General features: G+C 33.5%; 2 protein-coding genes across 2 annotated transcripts in view; one reads left to right on the plus strand and one right to left on the minus strand.

The window, feature by feature from the left end:
* Positions 1 to 801, minus strand: part of LOC106118856 (uncharacterized) — a 33309-nt gene extending 32508 nt beyond the window's left edge. The window contains exon 1 of the mRNA XM_013313613.1: positions 417 to 801. Coding sequence (XP_013169067.1) covers positions 417 to 593 — 177 coding nt within the window. The 5' untranslated portion in view covers positions 594 to 801. The remainder of the gene's footprint in view (positions 1 to 416) is intronic.
* Positions 802 to 3947: 3146 nt separating this feature from the next.
* Positions 3948 to 22531, plus strand: LOC106119129 (ATP binding cassette subfamily A member 3). Its single transcript, XM_013314015.1, has 31 exons — positions 3948 to 4117; positions 4311 to 4530; positions 4770 to 5029; positions 5200 to 5373; positions 5568 to 5812; positions 7333 to 7443; positions 7512 to 7653; positions 8088 to 8267; positions 10179 to 10391; positions 10934 to 11037; positions 11694 to 11826; positions 12480 to 12709; positions 12941 to 13106; positions 13654 to 13887; positions 13964 to 14105; positions 14212 to 14318; positions 14835 to 15223; positions 15612 to 15821; positions 16374 to 16478; positions 16928 to 17099; positions 17177 to 17302; positions 17377 to 17500; positions 17909 to 18030; positions 18410 to 18534; positions 18993 to 19176; positions 19446 to 19607; positions 20035 to 20192; positions 20604 to 20700; positions 21097 to 21288; positions 21967 to 22069; positions 22149 to 22531. Exons 2-31 carry the CDS (start codon positions 4319 to 4321, stop codon positions 22327 to 22329), a joined length of 5103 nt encoding a protein of 1700 aa, XP_013169469.1. The 5' UTR covers positions 3948 to 4117; positions 4311 to 4318; the 3' UTR covers positions 22330 to 22531.
* Positions 22532 to 23103: the final 572 nt, after the last annotated feature.

The following is a 23103-nucleotide window of genomic DNA, read 5'->3' on the forward strand; positions in this document are numbered from 1 at the left end:
ACAGTTAGTATTGAATATTTGCGACTGGTTTTGAGACTGGTTAATTGATAACGTTTAATTATTGGTAGTAATATAAATTCTGTAATTTGATACTAACTACAATAATGTTGAGTTCGTGTATTATGAGATAGTCATGTTATTTTGCAATCCTATCAACAAATTATCACATTGTTAGTACGATTACGTATAAATAGATTTACAGCATCACGCTGAAAACAATTACTAAGCATCAAACATCTTCAATATAATTTTTAACCATTATACAATAAATATATTGTATAACTATATAAAATAAGTTTTTATGTAATATTTATACGTAAAATAATTGCAGATCGAGATTTAGGTAATCGAAGATGTCGAATTATCACATAGAAAGAATAAATAAAACAGTTTTAGTATCTTGTATCACAACTTACCGGTAATTCGTCATTGTATTTGGAACGTGTCGAGCCGGTCGCACTGGGACGTTCCAGAAGAAGCAGTTCAGTGAGGATAATCACACCGAAGACAGCGAAGAACATGATGAAGATAAAAAAGCTGATGTTGGCGCGCTCCTTAGCGCGGGAAGGAGCCGCGCGCGCGCGCCAACGCATTGTGCAGGCAGTACCATGAATGAGCAGCGGCAAGGGCACAACACTACCGAGCCTCAGGTCACCAGGGCCACATCCCCCTCGCGACGCGTCACAACACAACGCCCGCTCACACTGACGCAACACACAATGACAGCGCTCAACTAGCTTCCACCCGACAGACAGCGAGACAACGCTCCGGGTTGCAAACGTTAATTTTATTTATCTACTATTTTATTATAAAACACAGAATGCTTTTCATATTATCTTATGAATCTTGAAATAACTTAAAACTAATTTTATTACAACTAATTATAAAATGTAAATAAAGGGTGTTTTAAAAAAAAATTGTTTTCAAATTGTAAAGGCATACAGAGTTGGATTATACGTCTCGATTAGATTAGACTAGCCATATCTTAGATCTTAGATTATCCAATGGACAAATCTTTTGATTACATTGACACGTCGTATAGCTTGTTATTCATATCCTAGACAAGTAAAAGTCTGTATAAAGTTATGGTAATACTTAAAATAATCTTATTTGCTTCAACTCCAACATCCACAAATCACTGATCGATGGAATTTCACTCAAGTTTAATATGTCTTATTTGAATCTTATGTATTAAAATATTATAGTTCTTAAAAAAACACTAATTTTGTAAAATTTGTCAGCCTCTAGCAACACAGAAACGTGGGTATCGTAAAACGCATGCGCGCCGCCCGCCCCTCGTTCAATGACTCGTTTCGTTGACAACGATTACTGACAACGCAGAGCTTTCCACAAGCTTCGTCTCTAACTCTAAATAAATAATGACCATTATTGTATTTTGACTATTGTATAAATTAAACAATAAACTAGCTAGGAACTACTGACCCATGTTAATGATTACTAGTATTTAACTTTAAGTTTAATAGGGCAAGAAGTAGAGTAACCAGATTGTTTACTTTATTTAATTTAGCTTATTTCTTTTTCAAAAATATTAGGTTAAATATTATACTAAACAGTAGGCAAGTTTTCTTTACGTATACCTATGTTTTGTAGTAGATCTAGGAGCAACTGACAAGGTTATTTTCGCATCAATAGACACCGGGCGGCCCTTTCATCTGGCTTTTCCACAGCCAGGTAGAGGTAGAGGTTTTGCTAAAAATAAAACATTGTTCGATCTGTTTGTTAATGCTTGTTTCAATATTTGCTCTATTTTGTCGTTTCTTTATAATACTTTCATTTTATTTGTTTTAGGGCATAGATTTTTTTACAGAAATTGTAAAATAAGTAAATATAGGTCAGGTTTAATTTTTCCTTTGTTTGTATTTTTATAATATGATTGTTTGAACGAAATATATATTTCGTTATATTTTTTTTTTATTTACGTTTTTTAAACATACGCGTAAATACATAAACGTGTTTTCTTTCAGACCTTTATAGTCATCTCTTTATAAGCAACTCTTTCCTCTCTCTCTCTCTCCATCTCTCCGTCTATCTTTCGCTCTAAATTTTCTCTTACTTAATTCCTGTCTGGTTTTCAAAGTCAAGTACCGTTTTTTCGCAACAATCGGCTTCGAATCGAACCTAAGACATTCTCGACCTCAATATATTTACAACTATAATGACATTAAATGTTTTAAATAGGAAAAGTAGGTAGCCTAACCTTTCTGACAGAGTATTTGACCAAATATTTAAGCTTTTCTTTCAAGTAAAGGTAAGATTGGCAAAGGAAGATTGATTATTCAAAAGTATTCAAACGAAGTCAGTGCTAATTACTAAGTAACAACTTTATACAAACTGACCTGGCATGCTATTTAACCGGTTTCACAGTACAACACCTGCATGTTTTTGCCATCATGGTGCTAACAACCTAACAGCCTGTCACAATAATAAATACGTATGTACGACATACACAATGACCCGACGCAAGACCAGTGCGAATTATTGTCAATTAACACATCTGCCTCTGTTTGGGTTAGTGAACCCGGCGGAAAATTCATATCCTCACATATTGCAGATCAGAGGCAAAGCAGGTCAACATTTCTTAAGCCAGGGGAAGCGACATCGACATGATCAAAATTGTTTTCTGGCATTTTAAAAGTGATCTTATCCCTCTATAATAATTCTTCTTTTATAAAATGTTAACACTTTTTTTTATATATTATAATTATTACTGAAATTTGTTATGAAATATATTTATCTATTAAGATCCAAATTGGAAGGACGGCCATTGTTATTATTAACTGATATAATAGGAACTAGAAATCGTTGCCCACCTGTAGGTAAAACAATATCCCCGCCATTTCAGTAAATATGTATATTAGTTGCGACGCCATCTTTTGGCAAAAAGTCTCGTTTTAGAATAGTTAAAATTTTCAAATATGAATATATATTTTATATATTCTTTGATATGAATTTGAAAGGAAAAACATTACAATTGCTTATTATTTAAGATAAATTAGTAAACAAAACAAAAATCTCAAAAGATACTTTCAACAAGCGAATACTAAAGGCTGCAAATAGCAGTAGAAGTTCTGCCAATGTAAAATAAAAAGTTGTATTATATTCCTACAAGTATGATAAATAACCCAACGAATTACTTATTTAAACTATATGTAATCAAGTAAATTATGAAAACTAGTTTTAAATATTATTATTAGTAAAACCAAAAGCTTTATAAAATGTACTAGACGTAAGATAGTCTTTGATTATCTGTGGAAGTGGACAACTGTCCAGTGTGACCAGAATTAGCACAATTCTGCTATTTTAGCAGAAATAAAGTGTCAATTTATGGCTTAGCAGATTATGTAGCACAAATTAAAATATGATTTTTTGGTAGGTTTCATAACCGCAGAATTGTAGCAGGATTTAATATCTTTGTAATATTCGTATAATTGCACTATAAATATATAAGGTATTTTAACTTTATCAACAAAAAGTCATACACATTTCAGGGGAATCCCCTTAAAATGTATATTTTGCTTTGAAGTTGTGTTGGTTGTGTGTTCTTTCCTATATAGTCGACGATTTAGTTGCGTACTTATTAAGAAAAATAAAATCCATTTTTGTTATACAGTAGGAGATTAAATATTTATTTATATTTTTTTTTATGCAATAAAAACAGTGCCACTTCCACCAATAACAAATTATTAATATAATAAAATAAAATAATAAATATTTGTGAATCTACTCCACGTTTGACTGTTTGTGTGTGAGTCTACTTTGTAATGTAGAATTGCAAGTATTAAATTGCCGTTCTCTTACAGAATTTCTTGTAAATCATCGTACAAACTACGACGTAAGCGATTAGCAGATTTCAGCAGAACTTGAACGAGTAACTGGCAGAATGTTCAATTTAAATCTGGTCACCCAACAACTGTCTGTCATTGACCATTTTGTCAAATACTAATTTCATCAATCAATTGTAATTCCTGAAACGCCTGTCGCTATTAGCTTTGTAGTTTTAGTTTCAGTTTTTAGCTGCTAAATATCTAAACCAACGTCCTACTAATTATAAAAATAAAACGATCCCAGCAATCGATAGTAAGAGTGCGATGAATAGGTAAGCTTTTCTTTACATTTTCAGGAAAGCGCAAATAAATTTTCTTTACTGTAATTTAATTATAGCGATAATTATAAATAAGACAAACATTTTTATCCTCAAAATAATTTATATTAATTCAAAAAATAGTTATTTTTCGTAAAAACAGATTTTATATTTCATTTTAACTCAGCTTTGTTTGATTTTTTTTCAGCGACAAAAATGTCGTCCTATGAGAAATTAAAACTTCTCGTTTGGAAAAATTTTCTGTTACAAAGAAGACACAAATGGCAAACTATTTTCGAAATAGCTTCTCCTGTGATATTTTCATTATTTTTAATACTAATAAGATGTCTTGTGGACCCAAATTCAAAACCGGATATAACATACAAACCATTTCTCCCAACATATTTCAATATAAGTGGAAAAACGCTGTGAGTACTATTCATTGAAATTAATTAGTATCTGTTGTAAATGGAAATTAAAAAAATATTGGTTAAATTTTAAAGATGTATTTAAAACATCTTGTTTGTAAAATAAGCTTATTTAGGTAAAAGGGAAAAGTATTCGCAAAAACCACATTTACTTGTAAATTCACAGTATAGTTTAGTATTATGAGGTTCTTTAGACTTTAATTAAATTATTGTAAATACATAGATATTGTACTTTTAAGGGGAAACCTTACTACAGCAAAGAGAGAGGGTACTCTGGCATTTTCACCGGAAAACCCACTGACTAGAAAAGTTACTGAAGATGCTATGGCTATGGTTGCTCTTGATAATCTTAATGGTCTACTGGCTCTACTATTTGACACGAAAATGTTACCTCAACCAAAAGGTTTCAACAATTCATACGAACTGGAGCAAGCTCTCACTCAACCGAATGTAATGAATCAAATACTAGTTGGTATTCAATTTGATGATAATATGGCAAGTAAGTGCTTCTTATTAATAATATTTTCATTGTATTTATTATCAGTGACATGTCATATGTAACTGTCTGATATATGAATGAATTGCGGAGTTAAAAGAATGTGTCCATCTAAAAAAATTATAGATGGACTTTGAAAGACGTTTTATTTTCTTTTTTTTTAATCAATTTAGATGCAACAAGTTGGCCAGATGATATTTCAGTGACATTAAGGTTTCCAGCAGTAATGCGTACTCCTATGGTAGAACATCCTCTTAGAGCCAGTTGGAGGACTAATTTATTGTTCCCTCTATTCCCTCGACCTGGGCCAAGAGACCCAGATGATTTATATGGAGGAAAAACTCCAGGTAAATATAAACTATAACTAAGACTTACTTTAACATATTCTTCAACTGCTTCTTCATATTTTTTTTTTTACTTTTCTAAGGTACCAGAATTAAGTTACATCTATTTGTATTTTTTCTTGGCAAGGTTGAATAAAACTATGAAAATTTTTTGTGGTTTAAATAATAGCTGGTTTCTAATTTTATATATCTTCAAGGATATTCACCGGAGATGTTCTTGGCGGTACAACATGCAGTATCACAGGAAATTATAAAACAAAAATCAGGAAAAACGATAGACACAAAAGTTTATCTTCAACGTCTACCTCAGATTGCATATAGAGATGATGACTTACTGATAGCTTTAGAAAGATTCATATCTATGATAATAATGCTGTGCTTTGCGTATACATTTGTCAACACCGTCAGAGTTGTGACTGCGGAGAAGGAGTTACAACTGAAGGTAAGTGTATAATGTAGTCTAGTTGTTGCACATGTATTTGCATGTACTCGTTTTGTATATATATTACAACGTTTTTTTATTTGATTGAATATTACTTCTGGTGACATAAGTGAAATAATGTATCCCTGTCTTTAATTATGATTATTGTTAAAAAATTTAATTGTTGTTAAAGTTATTAGTCACATTTGTAATATTAGTCATGGCTTTTGTTTTTATTTGTGATAACTTTACAATCAATACGTATTATTATGGTGGAAGGAGGAAAATAAGCAATGATGTCATTTAACTACTATTAGCAATAAAAATCTAATAAGATAACAATGCGTAATTAAAACATTATTGTATCATGGGTTTATAGACACTTTTATTGTAATTATTTATATTGTACCTTGTTTAATATAAATAAATAATCGATGACACCTACCTAGGTAGGTGTGTAGTAAAAATTGTGCCTTACCATATTCTAGACCAGTGGTTCCAAAACTTATTTTGTCTACTGCCCACTTTGAGAATAAATATTTTTTTAGCGCCCCCATATTTTTACATGTTTACAAACCACTATAACTTCAAATTAAATTAATTAATTATTGTGACCTATATATGTATATTAACGGAATTCTAAACGAAATTTTACTATAACTCGCAACTTGAGACCTGCAGTGCCCACAAGGGGACGTTATCGCCCACTTTGGGAAAGACTGGTCTACACAATTTTGCCATATACATCCTAAATGATAATCTTACTAATATTTTGAACGTGGATGCTTAGATAGATGGATGGATGTTTGTTTGAAGGTATGTCCAGAACGACTGAACGGATCTCGACGAAATTTGGCATAGATGTAGAACATAGTCTGGAAAAACATATAGCATATAAAACATTATTAAGTTTTCTTTTAATTCCGCACGGACGGAGTCGCGGGCGACAGCTAGCTTAACTGTAAAATTTGAAAGTATCAGAGAGAAGAAGTAGAATGGATTTTGGTTGTCTATTAACGTAATATATCGTAATTAAACTTATCAGCGTTTAACTTTTTGTCTTGCATAATTTGCGTTTCAAACTTATGATAGTTTACGTTGGAGCCATCGTCATTATGAGTGCACAAGGAATGATTAATGGGAAATGTATACGCCTTACTAAACTTCTCAGTAAAAGGAACTTAGAAGTATTAACTGTATTTATCACGATTATAGTATCATAAGATTCAAACTTAATAGTGGCTCGGGCTTATGTGCGCAAAGCGAGCGAAGGTATGCGGGCTCAGAGACATGCTCTGACCTGGCATGTGTCCCGCCGATACGAAAATTCTGTTATGCACAGCGTCTACTTTGAATAAAGTTAGAATAGCGTTATACACAAGTCGACTCCGACTGTTTGTTGGCATGAATGGGCCGATTTGTGCTATCAAAGTTTTTTTCTGCATATTTTATATAGAGTTCTTTGTTTTTTTTGTAATATGTGAGCTCGATGTATTGAATTCTTATATTGAACTGCTTGATTAAATCGGATTCTATTTCAGGAGACTATGACGATAATGGGACTACCATCGTGGTTGCATTGGGTCGCTTGGTTCATTAAACAATTCTCATTCCTTTTTATATCAGTTATTCTTATGGTTATACTATTTAAGGTGAGATATTGGAATATATTTGTCTTTTTTTATGTGTAATTTTTTTTAATTTTAAGTTTTTTTTGTAGACTCCATTCAACTCGACGGCAACAGGAGATAAATATTCCGTATTGACATTTACGCCATGGACCGTGTTATTATTTTTTATGGTGTTATTTGTGATGGCGTCATTAGCTTTTTGCTTTATGGTCAGCGTTTTCTTCTCTAGAGGTATGTTGTATATTTGAATAGCTTACGAAATATTTGCTTATGAATCACTTAAATGTTTAAATTTTTTGATATCTCGCAATAAACAAATCAATGGGTCAGAGACGAAAGAAATAAATATTTTTTTGTTTGATATTTTTATATGTTTGAATCTTTGTACTCTAGTTGAATAAGATAAGTATAAAATTTTATTTTCATTTGTTAACACTGTTATAGGAAACGAGTACCATTTAATGATAAACCGATGATGTACTTATATTAATTATGTACTGATTCATTAAAACATCTTATTTGTATTGTAATAAGAGTTATTTTGGTGTACATACACGCTTGAACGACAACGTTCCTACATAACTATAGTAAAATCATGTCAATTGATGTCAACTGCCGTAATACAAAGTTTAGTTCATCATGTATGACACAATTGTTTATTGCAGCAAATACAGCCGCCTCTTTCATGGGACTTGCGTGGTTTTCAACGTACTCTGTATTTATGCTGACTCAAGTTTTATATGAGGACATTAGTCTGTCCACTAAGTTGTTGCTAAGTCTTATATCAAATACAGCGATGGGATATGCATTTCAAATGATCGTGATATGCGAGGGAACATCTAAAGGTAAGTTATTAACTGTCGCACACAGAGACGTTAATTGAAGATTTAATATGGAATTGAGGTCCTTCAACTCTTAATAACATCGAATCTTAAACATGGGTCTAAAGTTCAATGCCGTGCATTTAGAGAGAGACGAAAAATGTACTTGTTTGTATATTTTAATTTGGCAACCTTTTTAAGCAATAAAAAGCCAAAATATGTGAAGATCATTCGTGTTTCTTTGCGAATATGTTTGTACAATGATAAACACGTTTTGTTAGCGTAACGAAATACGTACAGTTTTTTACAACCGTATCATCTCGTTCGTCATTCAGGATTTTGATATCGTAGTATAATTTTTAATTCTGTACAAAGTCCGAATCTATGTACAATGTACAAAATTCGAATATTATTATATACTTTGTTAATACAACAACGTAAAATGATAATCGTTTCCAAAAAGTTTCCATTACAAATGCGTCCAATTTATGGAATTACTATAATTCCTGAACTGAGCAGTACGATTATAATGTCGTTAAAAATTTTATAATTAACAATTTTAATGTCAAAATTTAACAACAAAGAGAGATGGCTCTCTAAGGCTAAGGTATTATCGATCCAGCGACCTTATGTTAGTCTAAAACGTGCACTAAACAATCACCTTTACATGTTACTTAACTAGCCTTGAATATGATTACAAGGAGAAAAAAAACAATTGCTCACTTCCATAAATGGCAAAGATAATATTGTCGAGGTGAACAAATAGCTATCAATCCACCTTGTACGAGTATCATCCGATCACGAGGTTGGGGGTTCGAATTCCGCCATTCGACTATTTTCGTAAACCATGTCCTAGCACAAGCTTAGAAATTAGTTGGAATGGTTCAAGAAATATTAATAAACTAGCTATCGCCCGCGACTCCGCCCGCGCCGAATTAATAAAAAAGGGTTGGTTGCAGCGTTATATAGCCTAATGCCTTCCTCTTTAAATGGACTATCCAACAAAAAAAAATTTTTCAAATCGGACCAGTAGTTCTTGAGATTAGCGCGTTTAGAAAAAAACAAACTCTTCCGCTTTATAATATTTGTATAGATTAACAAAAATCTGCTAATATTAAAAAAATCTTATTTTAAATTAAATTGTTTAAATATTAGCAATTAAAGAACGTTTATAAATATCATCAGGTAGGTGAACGTTGAACTGATTGCAGAGATGCAAGGTTAAGAAACGCAGCAAACCAGTTTTTGATCTGTAACTAATTAAATCTCTTTTTTATTTAAACTGGTAGCGATTTGAGCGCATCTTTTATATAAAAAACTAAATGACGCAAAGACTATAGTCGAATTTAATAGAAATGAGATATTATAGCTAATTGGCGCAAAGACTCTGTCCGCGCGGAATTAAAAATAACAATTTAGCCTATGTGTTTTTCCAGACTATGTCTTACATCTGTGCCAAATTTAATCGAGATTCATTGTGCCTTTATGGAAATACCTTCTAACATCCTTCCGTCCATCCATTTAAACATTCGCATTTATAATATCATCATCATCAACTCACTATACGTGCCCACCGAGAGGCTCGGAGCCTACCCTAAGTTAAGGGTGATTAGGCTATAGTCAACCACGCTGGCCAAGTGCTGGTTGGTTGACTTCACACACATCTTTGAATTTCTTCTCAGATATATGCAGGTTGCATCACGATGTTTTCCTTCACCGTAAGAACGTCGGACAATTATATTTATATATTATACGCTCAATTATATTTAATATAATTAATTAGATTTATAATATATCATTTATTATTTTCCTTTATAAGGCTGTAATAATAAATTTATTAAAAAAATGTCAAAATAAATCCATAGACAATAAATGATATTTTCATCCAGTGAAATGTGTGTTGAATTAGACCATAAATATTTTTACTTTTTACAGGTTTACAATGGAATGAATTTTTTACGTCCATATCTTACCATGATCAGTTCCAACCGGGTCATGTTGTCCTCATGTTAATTCTAGATACAATATTATACATGTTGATTGCAATGTACGTGGAAAAAATAAGGCCCGGTTTATACGGTGTACCTTTACCATGGTATTTCCCGTTAACTAAAAGCTTTTGGTTTCCCAATAAAAAGAAAAGTGCAAGTAAGTATTTACTTTGTTAAGGAATGCGTCATTAATAACTTCGTATTCAATGTAAGAGGTGTGAAACTTAACATGACGTATGTAAATGTTAATACTAACGAACAATATGAACCTTGGAATTGAATATTTAATTATAAAACCTGTAAGGAAGTATTGATTATTTTTCTATGACCTTCTTACATTTATAAAACTGTAATAGCTTTAAGTCTTTTAAAAGTCCGTTTCGTGAATTTATTTTTGGTCAAACAGCTGTTCCTTGTAACATCTTGATCTAAAGAGTTTGACCTGTTTTAGTACGAGATGTCATTCCATTCTTATTAATTTGTATTGTAAATTGACAAACTTCGAAGCGGTCACACAAATTCGCTAAAATAGCGAAATTGCCCATAGACACCCTTTCTGTGAGTCAATCGGTCAAATCGTTGTCATTTCCTTATAAGATAAGGATGGGAAGGGAACGTGTACTATGGCCTGTTCTGGGTAATCCCCGGAATGTTATAAAGGCACGTTTAGATGGGTATATTGTTTTTTATTATTTTTAGAGATAACAATGAGCGATGGAGTGGATAAAGATTATAATGATGCGCTATTGCAAGTTGTTCATGATGAAGAGCCGAAAGGTGTACCGATGGGAATCTGTATAGAGGTAAGTTATATTTAGTCGATAAGATATATTGTCAAATGTATAGTCATCTCTGTCATTCTCTTTGAAAAAACTGAGATAGCGATATGTTTTAGTATATTTTTTTTCTATATCTAGAGACTCGCGGTAACGTACAAACCATATTTAGCTATTGTATCTTAACAATTTATTTAATTCTTGACCTCTCATATGAATGATAACCGCTGTAAATTTTTAGTACAATCTATAGAGTTGTGTGTTTAAATCTAGGCCAAGTTCTTAAACTTGGTCTGGTTTTTGATTTACATTAATATGAATATAAAATCCGTAAATTGATTTTGTTATTGCGCGGAGTATACAAGATCGAATTTTATCGTTAAACTAATGTTCTTTTGAACGCGTTTTCGCCAGTGCGAAATCAAAAAAAAATATGTTACTTTCGCATAAATAAGCTACTTTCCAATAAAAGTCCTGTTAAAATCGGTTTATCCGTTCCGGAGAATACCCGAAACTAACCCGGTTTTTCAGACGAACAGATAAAAATTATAAAATTTGGATATATGTTTTTTTTTTCGATATTCCATGTAATCATTCCAATTTTATTATAACGTATAGAACAGAACCTAAGAGAAACAGAACAGATAATGTTTAGTTGAAAATCATTCGTGTTTTTTTTACAGAATCTCACAAAAATATATAAAGGTCGTAAAAAGGCTGTTGATAATTTGAATCTCAGAATGTATGAAAATGAAATAACAGTATTATTGGGTCACAACGGCGCTGGAAAAACTACCACAATATCAATGCTTACAGGTATATTGTTTGTTATAATCCTATTTATATCAACTTTTTATAAATATGTCATCATCATCATCAGCTCACTGTACGTCCCCATCGAGGGACTCGGAGCTTACCCCAAGTTAAGGGTGATTAAGCCATAGTCAACCACGCTGGCCAAGTGCGGGTTGGTTGACTTCACACATATCTTTGAATTTCTTCTCAGATATGTGCAGGTTGCATCACGATTTCCTTCACCGTACGTCGGATAAATGTACATATGTAAATCGGAAAATCGAAAATCACATTTTTACATGAAAGGATTCGAACCCAGGATCTGCAGATTGCAAGTCAAGTGCTTGACCACTGAGCCACCGACGCTATAAATATGTGCGTTCGTTAATTCCAATTCAAAACCAAAGTTAGTTTCTTGCTTACCTAATTTCGATTGAACTATTATCTATGTAAATTCCAAATTTAACATATAATACCGATATGTTATTGGATTTACATATGTAAAATACGTTTATACGACGTTCTTACGGTAAAGAAACATCAAATCAAAGATATATGTGAAGTTAACCACACCGCACTGGGTCAATTCTTACTTAGGGTAGGTTCTGAGCCCCTCAGTGAGGATGTAATATAGTAAGCTGATGATGATTCATTAATTAAATATGTTATATCAGGTATGGTACCACCCACATCAGGGTCGGCATCAATAAACGGGTACAACATAGTAACAGAGACAGAATTAGCTCGTAAGTCCCTCGGCATCTGTCCGCAGCATAACGTCCTATTCCCCGACCTCACTGTCGCCGAGCATATTATATTCTATTCCCGATTAAAAGGAGTACCAAGTAATAAACTACAAGAGGAAGTCAACCATTTCGTTAAATTATTGGAATTAGAAGAAAAGGTAGGCTTAATTATATAATGCATCTAAAACAAAAACCACCAGGGAACCTAAGAATAACCTAACGCAATAATCGATTGTTAAGATCGACTTGAAGTTTATTTTAATTATGTAATTTAAATGCTAAATAAATCGATGGCCAGCTTAAGAAAATATCGTGTTTTTTTGATAGCTTTTGCTTACTTGGTTAATTGATATAGAAAATAGTTTTTAATTTTGATAATGATGATGCAGAGAGATGTGGTATCAAACCACCTATCGGGGGGTCAGAAGCGGCGGCTGTCTGTGGGCGCGGCGATGTGCGGCTCCTCGCGAGTCGTTCTACTGGACGAGCCCACCTCGGGACTAGACCCCGCAGCTAGGCGATCGCTCTGGGATCTACTGCAAAAGGAAAAGAAAGGTACATCACTAATTCACTTCGCTATTTCAGCGATTTCAGGTGGCCGCTCGCTCGTTTGCCACCTTATAATATGAAAAAAAAAATTAAGCTATCTATAAGGGTTTTTAAAAATGTCATTGAATACGTACATAATTGTTATTTGCTAATCTAAATTTTATTAATATTTAATACGAATGTATAATCTTAAATTTTGTCTATTTTTTTTTGTTATAAGCACATTTTTAGTAAGTAATAATTTAGATATGTTCCCTATTGTCTAATTTACCCCATTTCGACACGAGATAATGCCTACACCATAAAATTTAATAGCGATTGCTACAGATAGTTATTTATTGCTCTTTATAATTTAACTGTCACCCGTAATTACAAAAAAAGAAATAAAAAAATAGGTAGCCTGTGTGTTCTTCCCGACTATGTGCTACATCTAAGCCAAATTTCCTCGATGTCCATGTAGCCGTACTGCAGATATCTATCATGTATTCATCAATCCATACATCCAAATAGTGACATTTGTAATACTAATAAGATACCCATACTTCTGTACCAGGGCGTACAATGATATTAACAACCCACTTTATGGACGAGGCGGATGTCCTCGGCGACCGCATCGCCATCATGTCTGGAGGCAAACTGCAGTGCATCGGCACTCCCTACTTCCTCAAGAAGCACTACGGCATCGGATACAAACTCACTATTGTCAAAAAAGACGAATGTAACGTACAAAATGTTACAGCTTTCTTCAAAAAACACGTGCCTGATATTAGAGAGAATACTAATATAGGTTTGTACATTTTTAAATTAAAAAAAACTTTCACTGAATAAATGTCTGTTAACTTTTTAATTTTTAATTTTTTTAGGGTCGGAACTAACCTATATATTGCCAAATGATCATGTCAGCAAGTTTCCTGATATGTTGAAAGAGTTTGAACAAAAGAGAGAGGAAATGCATGTATCCAGTTATGGTCTTTCGGTTACCAGTCTTGAAGAAGTTTTTATGAAGTAAGTCCTTTGCCTTGTTATTAAAAAGAATACACATAAATTCAGTAAAATAGTTCATTGCAAAGAAATATTTTCTTTGACTAAAAACTGCTTACTTTAATTTAAGGGCCGGTGTAGAGGATAATACAGAAGTATCTTCGGCTAAAAAAAATAGTTTCGTAACCAGAAATGACGCTGCTATAGTACCACTTGAAAATCATCAAAATAATATAGGTAAGGTTACGAAAAAAAACGACAATTTAATTTAAAGTCACCGTCGCGAGTGCACAGTCGCCCGCGACTCTGCACTCGCGAAATAAAAAAAAAACTTAATAAGTAATCTATGTATTCTTCCAAACTATGTTCTATATGTATACCAAATTTCAGCGAGATCCATGCAGCCGTTCTAGAGATATCTTCTAACAAATAACCATCTAAATAAATACACACTAAAGACGTATAATAAACGTTTAATTTGCAATAACAAATATTGAAGTCAATAATTGAGATAAAAACTACCCTATGTCCCAAGTTGAACCAAATTACAGATCCTTACAAAATTTGATAAGAATCGGTTCGTCCAGTGGCGGCACCGACTAGTTTCGGGGCCGTTTGAATAATTTAAGAATCGGTTCAGTAGTTTCCAAGTTTATCACGAACATACATATTGACACGAAATTTTTATACATATAAGCAATGCAAAAATTTACTCTAATGCATTAATTATAATTAAAGTTAAATTTATTACAGTGACAAATGAGCCAATACAAAAAGTGCGAGGATATAAATTACTTAAGAATCATATAAAAGCAATGTTTCTGAAGCTCATTTATAATACGATGAGGAACAAATTGGCAGCTCTAATACAATTTATAACACCGATTATAAATATCACATTATCAGTGATTATAGCACGATCATGGAAGTTTATCTCACAGTTACCAGCTTTAGATTTAAGTTTGAAAAGTGGCTTCAGAGCGACAGAGACATTAATGTCGCAAGATGTCAATGTAACGGGGAATAGTTTGGAACACAAAGCGATGCTCGCATATAAAGATTACTTCAAAACATCAGATTATCCTGGCATGACGCTCAATGATCTAGGAACTATGAATCTTGGCAAATTTTATATGAAACTGGTATGTTTTATAATATTTGTTACAGTTAACGTTTAATTTTAATTTAAAAATACAAGTATATTAAAAATATTGTAGTCTCTGTTTTTTTTCAAAATGAAAGACAGAGATGACAAGAGGTCTATAAAAGTTTTCCGATAGTGGAAATACACAATAGTATGTGTATTTAGAACAGTCATAATTGCTTATCAGTCAGTCAGTCATAATTATGCCAGTACAGTAGGACAGTGGTACTCAACAGCACTAAGTGGCGCTAGTGAGCCAAAACAGTCTATACAAGGCCAGCGTTACTGTCTCTGTGGTTATCAAATGATGTTACAAATACAAATTGTTTACAAAGTACTAGGACATTAAAAACTTCTTTACATTATACGTTTTTCTTATTTTAAAGTGTGAAGCAGACTTATCACGTGTGCGGTACGAGAACCTGATTGGTGCGACGTTCGCTCCGCACCGCATCACTGGCTGGTTCAGTAACTACGGGTACCACGACTCTGCTATCTCGCTCGCACTCGTCAACAACGCGATGCTTGCCGCTCTCTCTCCCGGCAGCACGCTCAGGATTATAAACCATCCATTACCTTATTCTATTGAAAATTTGGTAAGTTAATTAGTTAATATATTTGCTGATATTTTTACCCGAGTAACAAAGTTTGAATGTATGAGGGTTTTTATGTGAATTCCATTGTTACGGTCTAGATCCTAAACGAATGAACCGATTTTGATTACTGAGGTGTTATTAGTTTCGTATTCGTCCCCGGAGTATCATAAAGTATTAATATCGGCACAAACATTTTATAGTGGACTTAAGAATTGAAATTATAAAAAAAATTGTATAAAGGACGAGTTCAAATATCACTTGCCATACATTTTTTTTCGAGTGTATTCTAAAATAGAAAATGTTGTATATAACATTACAGTTTATTTAGTTTAAATTATTTTTTTAAATCTTTGTTTTAAAACGCTGACAATAGATGGTGCTATTTCGTTTATTGCAGCATCGGTCAGTCGAGTTTTAGATTTTTTGTTAATTAAGGTTAGGTTAGGTTTTGTCTTGATCCCGGAATTTTTTCCCAATTATTCTTTTGTTTAAGACAATTTATAATTAAAAATCATTAATTCTAACTAAGAAGTATTATGTGTGAATTTACAGGTGAGAGTGATGGCTACGGGTAGCAGTATGGGATTTCAGTTTGCGTTTAATATCGGATTTTGTATGGCTTTCGTGACATCCTTTCTTGTCCTGTTTGTGGTCAAGGTAAGAATTTTATTAGTATTCCTTAAAATTTTATATTGTAAATTCTACCAATACTAATAATATTACGATTTTTATTAAAAAATCATCAGTTCTTTTATACACTAGACAATGTAAATCGTCGAATCGTAGGTTGAGTTGCTAGAATCATCTATTCGGTCAATAAGGCATGTCAACTATGATGTCTTGAAAATTACAGCAACTCTTCTCGCTATGACCTTGAAAAACTGGTTACTAGCGACTGTCTTTGTCGATGACAGGTAGAAATGTCGACGACGCGCGTTGTGTACAAAACTCTATGAAAATGTATTGCATAAGTCGCTTAGCGACTAAAATCGAGTTTTAAAGATTTTCATTGACTTATGTATGAAACCTTACTTGTAACTAGAATTATTGCCAGTAAATCTTAATATTTAGTTTAATTTGATAAATGATCGTTACAAATGTACTAGGAGCGCATAAGCGGTGCGAAGTTACTGCAGCGTGTGTCTGGTGTCCGGCCAGCTGTGATGTGGGGCGCGGCCTTCGTGTGGGATTGGGTGTGGCTCTTCCTAGTATATCTATGTATTGTACTCACATTAGCCTGCTTCCAAGAGAATACGCTTTCAACTCCAGAAGAACTCGGTAAAAACAACTTGTCTTATTGAGACTTCATTTTTGAGAGTTAAAATGATAGTTTTATCATGATTGTATTTTTCCAGGTCGAGTTCTTTTAGTATTAATGGTGTTCTCAGTGGCGACTATACCTTTGCACTATTTAGCGTCGTTTTACTTCGAGGCAGCTGCAACTGGCTTTTCTAAAATGTGTTTTATGAACATATTCTGTGGTAAATGTTATTATAATTATTTCAGTTATTTTAATTCTTGTATTTTGTCATATTTACAGTTTATTACGTTTCAGGTTGCATGCCTTTTCTTATAACTGAAGTATTAAGGTTGCCAGAAGTAGGCAGCCCCTACTATGCTCATATCTTCGATTGGATATTCTCACCGTTGCCAATTTACTGCATAAGTCGGAGTTTCAGGTATTTTTATAACAATTATTTATTTAACTTACAAGTTATTTCACGGTGGTAAAAGGCATTTAAAGCGATATTAATATCACAGATAAAACTTGTTTGACAAAGTATGGAAAAGCTTTTTATTAAAACCTTAAAATAAATTGTATTAAGTAATTTTAAAAACATAAAATATGACAGATAGTTGTTTCACAAGGCATTTTAGCACTCGCATTTAATATTGTCATATGAAAATTTTCATTTTTACTACGCGGACAGACATGCAGACAGAGACAAAAATATTAAAAGTATGTTTATCATTGTCAGCCACGCAAATATATCAAGAATTTGAAATATGATTTTTTTTTTCTCAATTTTACATACAGAAACTCCAATTTTTATTAATATGTATATATTGTTATTTATGTTGTGTAGAGATATGAGCGTGTCGTCGTTTTCAATGCTGGCGTGCGACGGTCTGTGCGAGCAGTTCGTCAACATCGACAACTGCACGCGACACACCATCTGCCAACATCTCAACATCTCGGTTTGTTGTAGTAAGTGAGTCTGCACATACCACTTCACTATCTTACTTCCTTATTTCACATCACTTGAAAATCTTTCATTAACACTTCAATGACGGTTGTTCTCTGAGACTGTAATCTCTGTATAAAACTTATCGTCATCTCAGTCATTATCTTTGACAAAACAGAGATAGCAATATTTGGACGGAAATGTTGGTCTCAGAAACCCACAGTGATTCAAGGATTCTGATCAAAATAAATCATTTAACTAGAAACCTTTAGAAAAAATAATTTGTTTTATCTTCGTAAAGTTTATTTTTATTTTTTGGGTACTAATCAGTATTATTTGCCTATGAAAGATACAGTTTGTCTTATTATTAAAGCATTTTATTTAATTCGACTCTTATTTTAGTTGAAGACGACCCGTTCCTCAAGTGGAGTGAGCCTGGCATCGGACGATATTTGTTCATGATGGCGCTAGTCGGAATTATAGCTTTCATTATCTTACTTCTAAAGGAATATGAACTTATAAACAAGGTAAGTGATAGTTTACTAGCTTTCGCCCGCGACTCCATCCACGCGAAATTAAAAAAAGAAATTAGTTTATATGTCTTGGCAGATGTTCTACCTCTATCTCAAATTTGTTAAGCCGATCTGCAGATACTTTCTATTGAACATCCATCCATAGTATCATTAGTACGATTGTTAAACATCCAAAATCTACTCTCATTTTACGCCTCGCGGAGAAAGTTATTAAGCAAGCTTGGCATTCAAGTCGAAATGACCTAATAGACCAATCCAATACTAGTCCAATCCAGTTGAACAGTCCAGTAAAGTAGGCACTACAAGCTTAATCGCTTTTACTGTTAAGTCCTTGTCTCATGATTATTTTCTTTTCCTTTTCTGAATGTATACTATGACAAGGTTCTATGATAAAACTGATGTTATTGCGTATATTTATTTGAACTTCTCTTTCATAACAATATTTCTATAAGGTATTCTACAAGGAGAGTCCTCACCGGCCTCCAGCGGTGGACCCTAAAGAGGACTCCGATGTGGCGGAGGAGCGTTCTCTGGTACAGAAAATGACTCGCCCGGAGATAGCACAGCACAGTCTCGTCTGTAGGGATCTGACCAAGTTCTATAAAGATTTCCTCGCTGTCAATCGATTGTCCTTTGGTAAGTAAGCCTATCTAGACAAAGTTCATTCGTTCCAAAGCGATTCCATAACGAAGATCGTTAGATAATATACGTTTCCTTTTGAAAAGAAAAATTGAGTAGAGTATTTCGCCATCTTAAACATTTTATACACAAATAAAAATTATTTTATGACTTGTTTATCGTTCTTTGGGTGAAATTAACGTGACTCCTGACGTAATGTCAAGTGACGTCATAACTAAGGTCATTTGACCTGAAAATGAGTCAGAAGACATATGTATTTTGTGTAGCGGTACACAAGGGCGAATGTTTCGGTCTACTGGGTGTGAACGGTGCGGGCAAGACGAGTACGTTCCGCATGCTGACTGGTGACGCGCGGATCTCCTGCGGCGACGCATTCGTGCACGGACTCTCCCTCAAGACTCATCTACAGGATGTCTACAGACATATCGGTATCGCAATTTTATTCTGTTTTTTAGAGTAAATGTTTTTTTTTCGCGTGACACATTGAATAATATAAATTTTTTTGTGCAAATTATCATTATTAAAATTTAAAGAATTAAAATTAAAGATAAATCATGATTATGCGTAGGCTTTCGAATTGCGATCTTGACAAATAAAAATAAATAACAATATTACTTATATCGGAAGCACTTTTTGTGATACATATTTAAGAGTAAAACACACTCATTGGTAACCACGCTGACGTCCATATCAATCATTGGCAGTCAAAGAGTTAAAACACGTATTTAACAAAACATTGTGTAACTGTGTTTTTTGGAGTAATAGAGTAAGAATTTTTGAATTCAAAATTGTTTTACTAATATTATCAAATTGGTGATAGCACACTTGTATATTTGAATGATAGAAAAATATTAGGTTACTGTCCTCAATTCGACGCCCTGCTGGAGAACCTGACGGCGCGGGAGACGCTGCGCATCTTCTGCTTGTTGCGCGGTATCCCCGTCAGAGTGGGCTCAGCGCGCGCCCTGCATCTCGCCAACCTGCTCGGCTTCACCACACATTATGATAAAATGGTTCGTATTTTTATAATACTATTAGAAAGAAAATCCGACACTGTGCCGGTGTACTGGCGCAACACTAGCCTTATTAAATTGTCAACGTTTATGTCCCCTCACTAATCAATCTGACATTTGACTTAGTAACAAAAGCGCGCCATTCGCGCCAAATGTTTCTAACTAATAGTCTAAAAATACCTATCTTACTTCTTACTAATGTTATAAATGCGAAAGTTTAGATGTATGGATGGATGGATGTTAGAAGATGTCTCTTCAAGGACTCAACGGATCTTTATGAAATTTGGTTCAGATGTAGAACTTAGTCTGGTAGAACACTTACTACTTATTTTTTTATATTTCCGCGCGGACGGTGCGTAAAAACTATGAACTGATTAATGTAAAAAAAAAATGTTTTTGTTTTACGATTAGGTACACGAGTGCAGTGGTGGCACCAAAAGGAAAATCAGCACCGCCTTAGCTCTACTGGGTGATTCGCCGCTTGTGTTCCTTGATGAACCTACTACAGGTAAGCGAAAATATTTGAATGGACATCGCAGGTGAGTAAATATTGCCAGAAATTTTCAGAATAATTCATTTTAAAGAGTACTAATGTCTATTAAAATAAACTGGAACTGGAAATATGATGGAGGGAGATATACCTATTCAGATTATCTTCTCCTTAGGTCACCGCGGGGGCCCTGCAATTTTATTATCCTTATAGAGTGCAGCGGTAATTTAGGTGCTTTGTATACAAAGAAACGTAAATGTTCGATATCCGGCGATTGTAGTCGCTAAGCGAATTACGTAATGTCGATGATTAGACGACTTGTCTCGACAATTTAAAGTTATGTATGATTGCCTGCTGCTGCTGTCTGCTTACTTCTATCAAAGTTTTTTTTTTAATTTGAAATGTATCGTTTAGGCATGGACCCGGCGTCGAAACGTCTGGTGTGGCGTTGTGTGAGCGCGGCGGCGCGCGGCGGACGCAGCGTGGTGCTCACCTCGCACAGCATGGAGGAGTGCGAGGCGCTCTGCTCCAGACTCACAGTCATGGTCAACGGACGTCTCTACTGCCTCGGACCACTGCAGCATCTCAAGACTAAGTTCTCACAAGGTAATGTTAGGAAGAAAATCCGACACTGTGTCGGTGTACTGGCACAACACTAGCCTTATTAAAATGTCGACGTTTATGTCCCCTCACTATTCATTCTGTCACTGGACTTTATAACGAAAGCATGTCATTTGCGCCAAAAGATTCTAAATAATAATCTCTAAAAGTACCGACGATCAAACATACACTGAAACACTGATCTCTATATATGGATAGACTATTGCTTGGAAATGACAACTTTCACGTGGTTCTGACTTAAACGCGCATGTTGAAGATCCTGACAATTCTATGTGTATTATTAGTTTGAATCCCCTCCATCCCTAACAATCGCAACCTTCAGCGCCAAAATGACTATTATCAAAAAGGCACAAAATACCACGGTTTATAGCCTGTCCATGTAATAGAGGTCAGTGGCTCACATTCACATATGATCAAAGATATAGACCCAAGAAATGAGTCAAAACGATGGTTTTGACTCATAAATGATGATTTGATATCGAAATTCAGTGGTTAAAAAAGTTCACGTTCCAGAATACCATACATATTACTCTTATTTGAATCTGAATTGTTAGTTGTTTTTTTAAATGCAAAAAGCTATTGTTCTCTTAAAAATCGTATTTGTATAATACTTTATTGTGAAAAAGATTAAGTTTTAAAGTGGGTTTTTGGAACGTCTTACAGGTTACACGTTAATAGTGAAGAGTAAATCTGGACCGGACAGAGACAGCAATGTGTCTCGTATAAATCAATATATAGCAGACAACTTCAATGAAGCTAAGCTAATGTAAGTAAAAGATTTTTTTTTAATGTATAAGGCATGAAATTTACGCTTCATTAAACATAATTTTGATGTATATTTCCAGTGAAACTTACTTAGGAATAAGTACTTACTATTTAAAAGATGAAGATCTACCATGGTGGAAGATTTTCCACATCATGGAGAATGCACGTCAGGATCTGCCAATAGAGGACTACTCTGTATCTCAGACTACGCTCGAACAAGTATTCCTCGGCTTCACAAGGATGCAAGGTAATACAGCGTGATGTTAATTATAGCAACTCTTCAATGAAATGTACAGCGTGTTTTTTTTTGTACTTTATTTTTATTTAAGAAATATTAAAAAGTTTTCGACTAAATATTTATATACATTGATATGCCTTTGTAGACATGAATAATACAAGTCATGTAATTAAAAATATCGAAAGACAAGGGAGTAAAGTAAAATATCTAATTAATAATGAAAATAAAGGCATATCTATGTTTTTAAATATTAGGTTTTTATATCGAAACTTTTTACATTTCTTTTTTGCCATTGCCATTTACAATTTTTAATTTTTACCAGTGACTGAATTACTTCATAATGATTAATAAATCAATCTGTAACCTCGTTTAGATGAATCTCTACAATAATAGATAAATTTATTAGAAATAATAAACTTGCGTGCGCAGTAACATGATGGCATGCAATGCGTAGTTCTGTCTCATTCTCTACGTAAAGTTGTATCTTGCTTCTCGCTCTTGTAACGAAATTTGACGTAACATGATTGGATAAGAACGAAGTCATGTTATTGTGTGCGCATTATAAATGTATTTATTTGGAAAGTTTTCTAGTATATAAAGATTTGGAAATATCGATGTATCTTATTTTATATTGGTGTTTAATGTTTAGACGTGTATTTGAAACAATGTATATCTATTAGTGTTGTAATCGTGTTTTACTGTAACTAACGAAATTATTTTAGACAAATATAAATCAAATAACATGAAATAGATGTGGAATAGTGAATCTTTAAAATATAGCTTGGTATTGGAAGTCA

Source organism: Papilio xuthus, unplaced genomic scaffold (genome assembly GCF_000836235.2).
Source record: "Papilio xuthus unplaced genomic scaffold, Pxut_1.1 DF827542.1, whole genome shotgun sequence".
Lineage (NCBI taxonomy): Eukaryota > Metazoa > Arthropoda > Insecta > Lepidoptera > Papilionidae > Papilio > Papilio xuthus.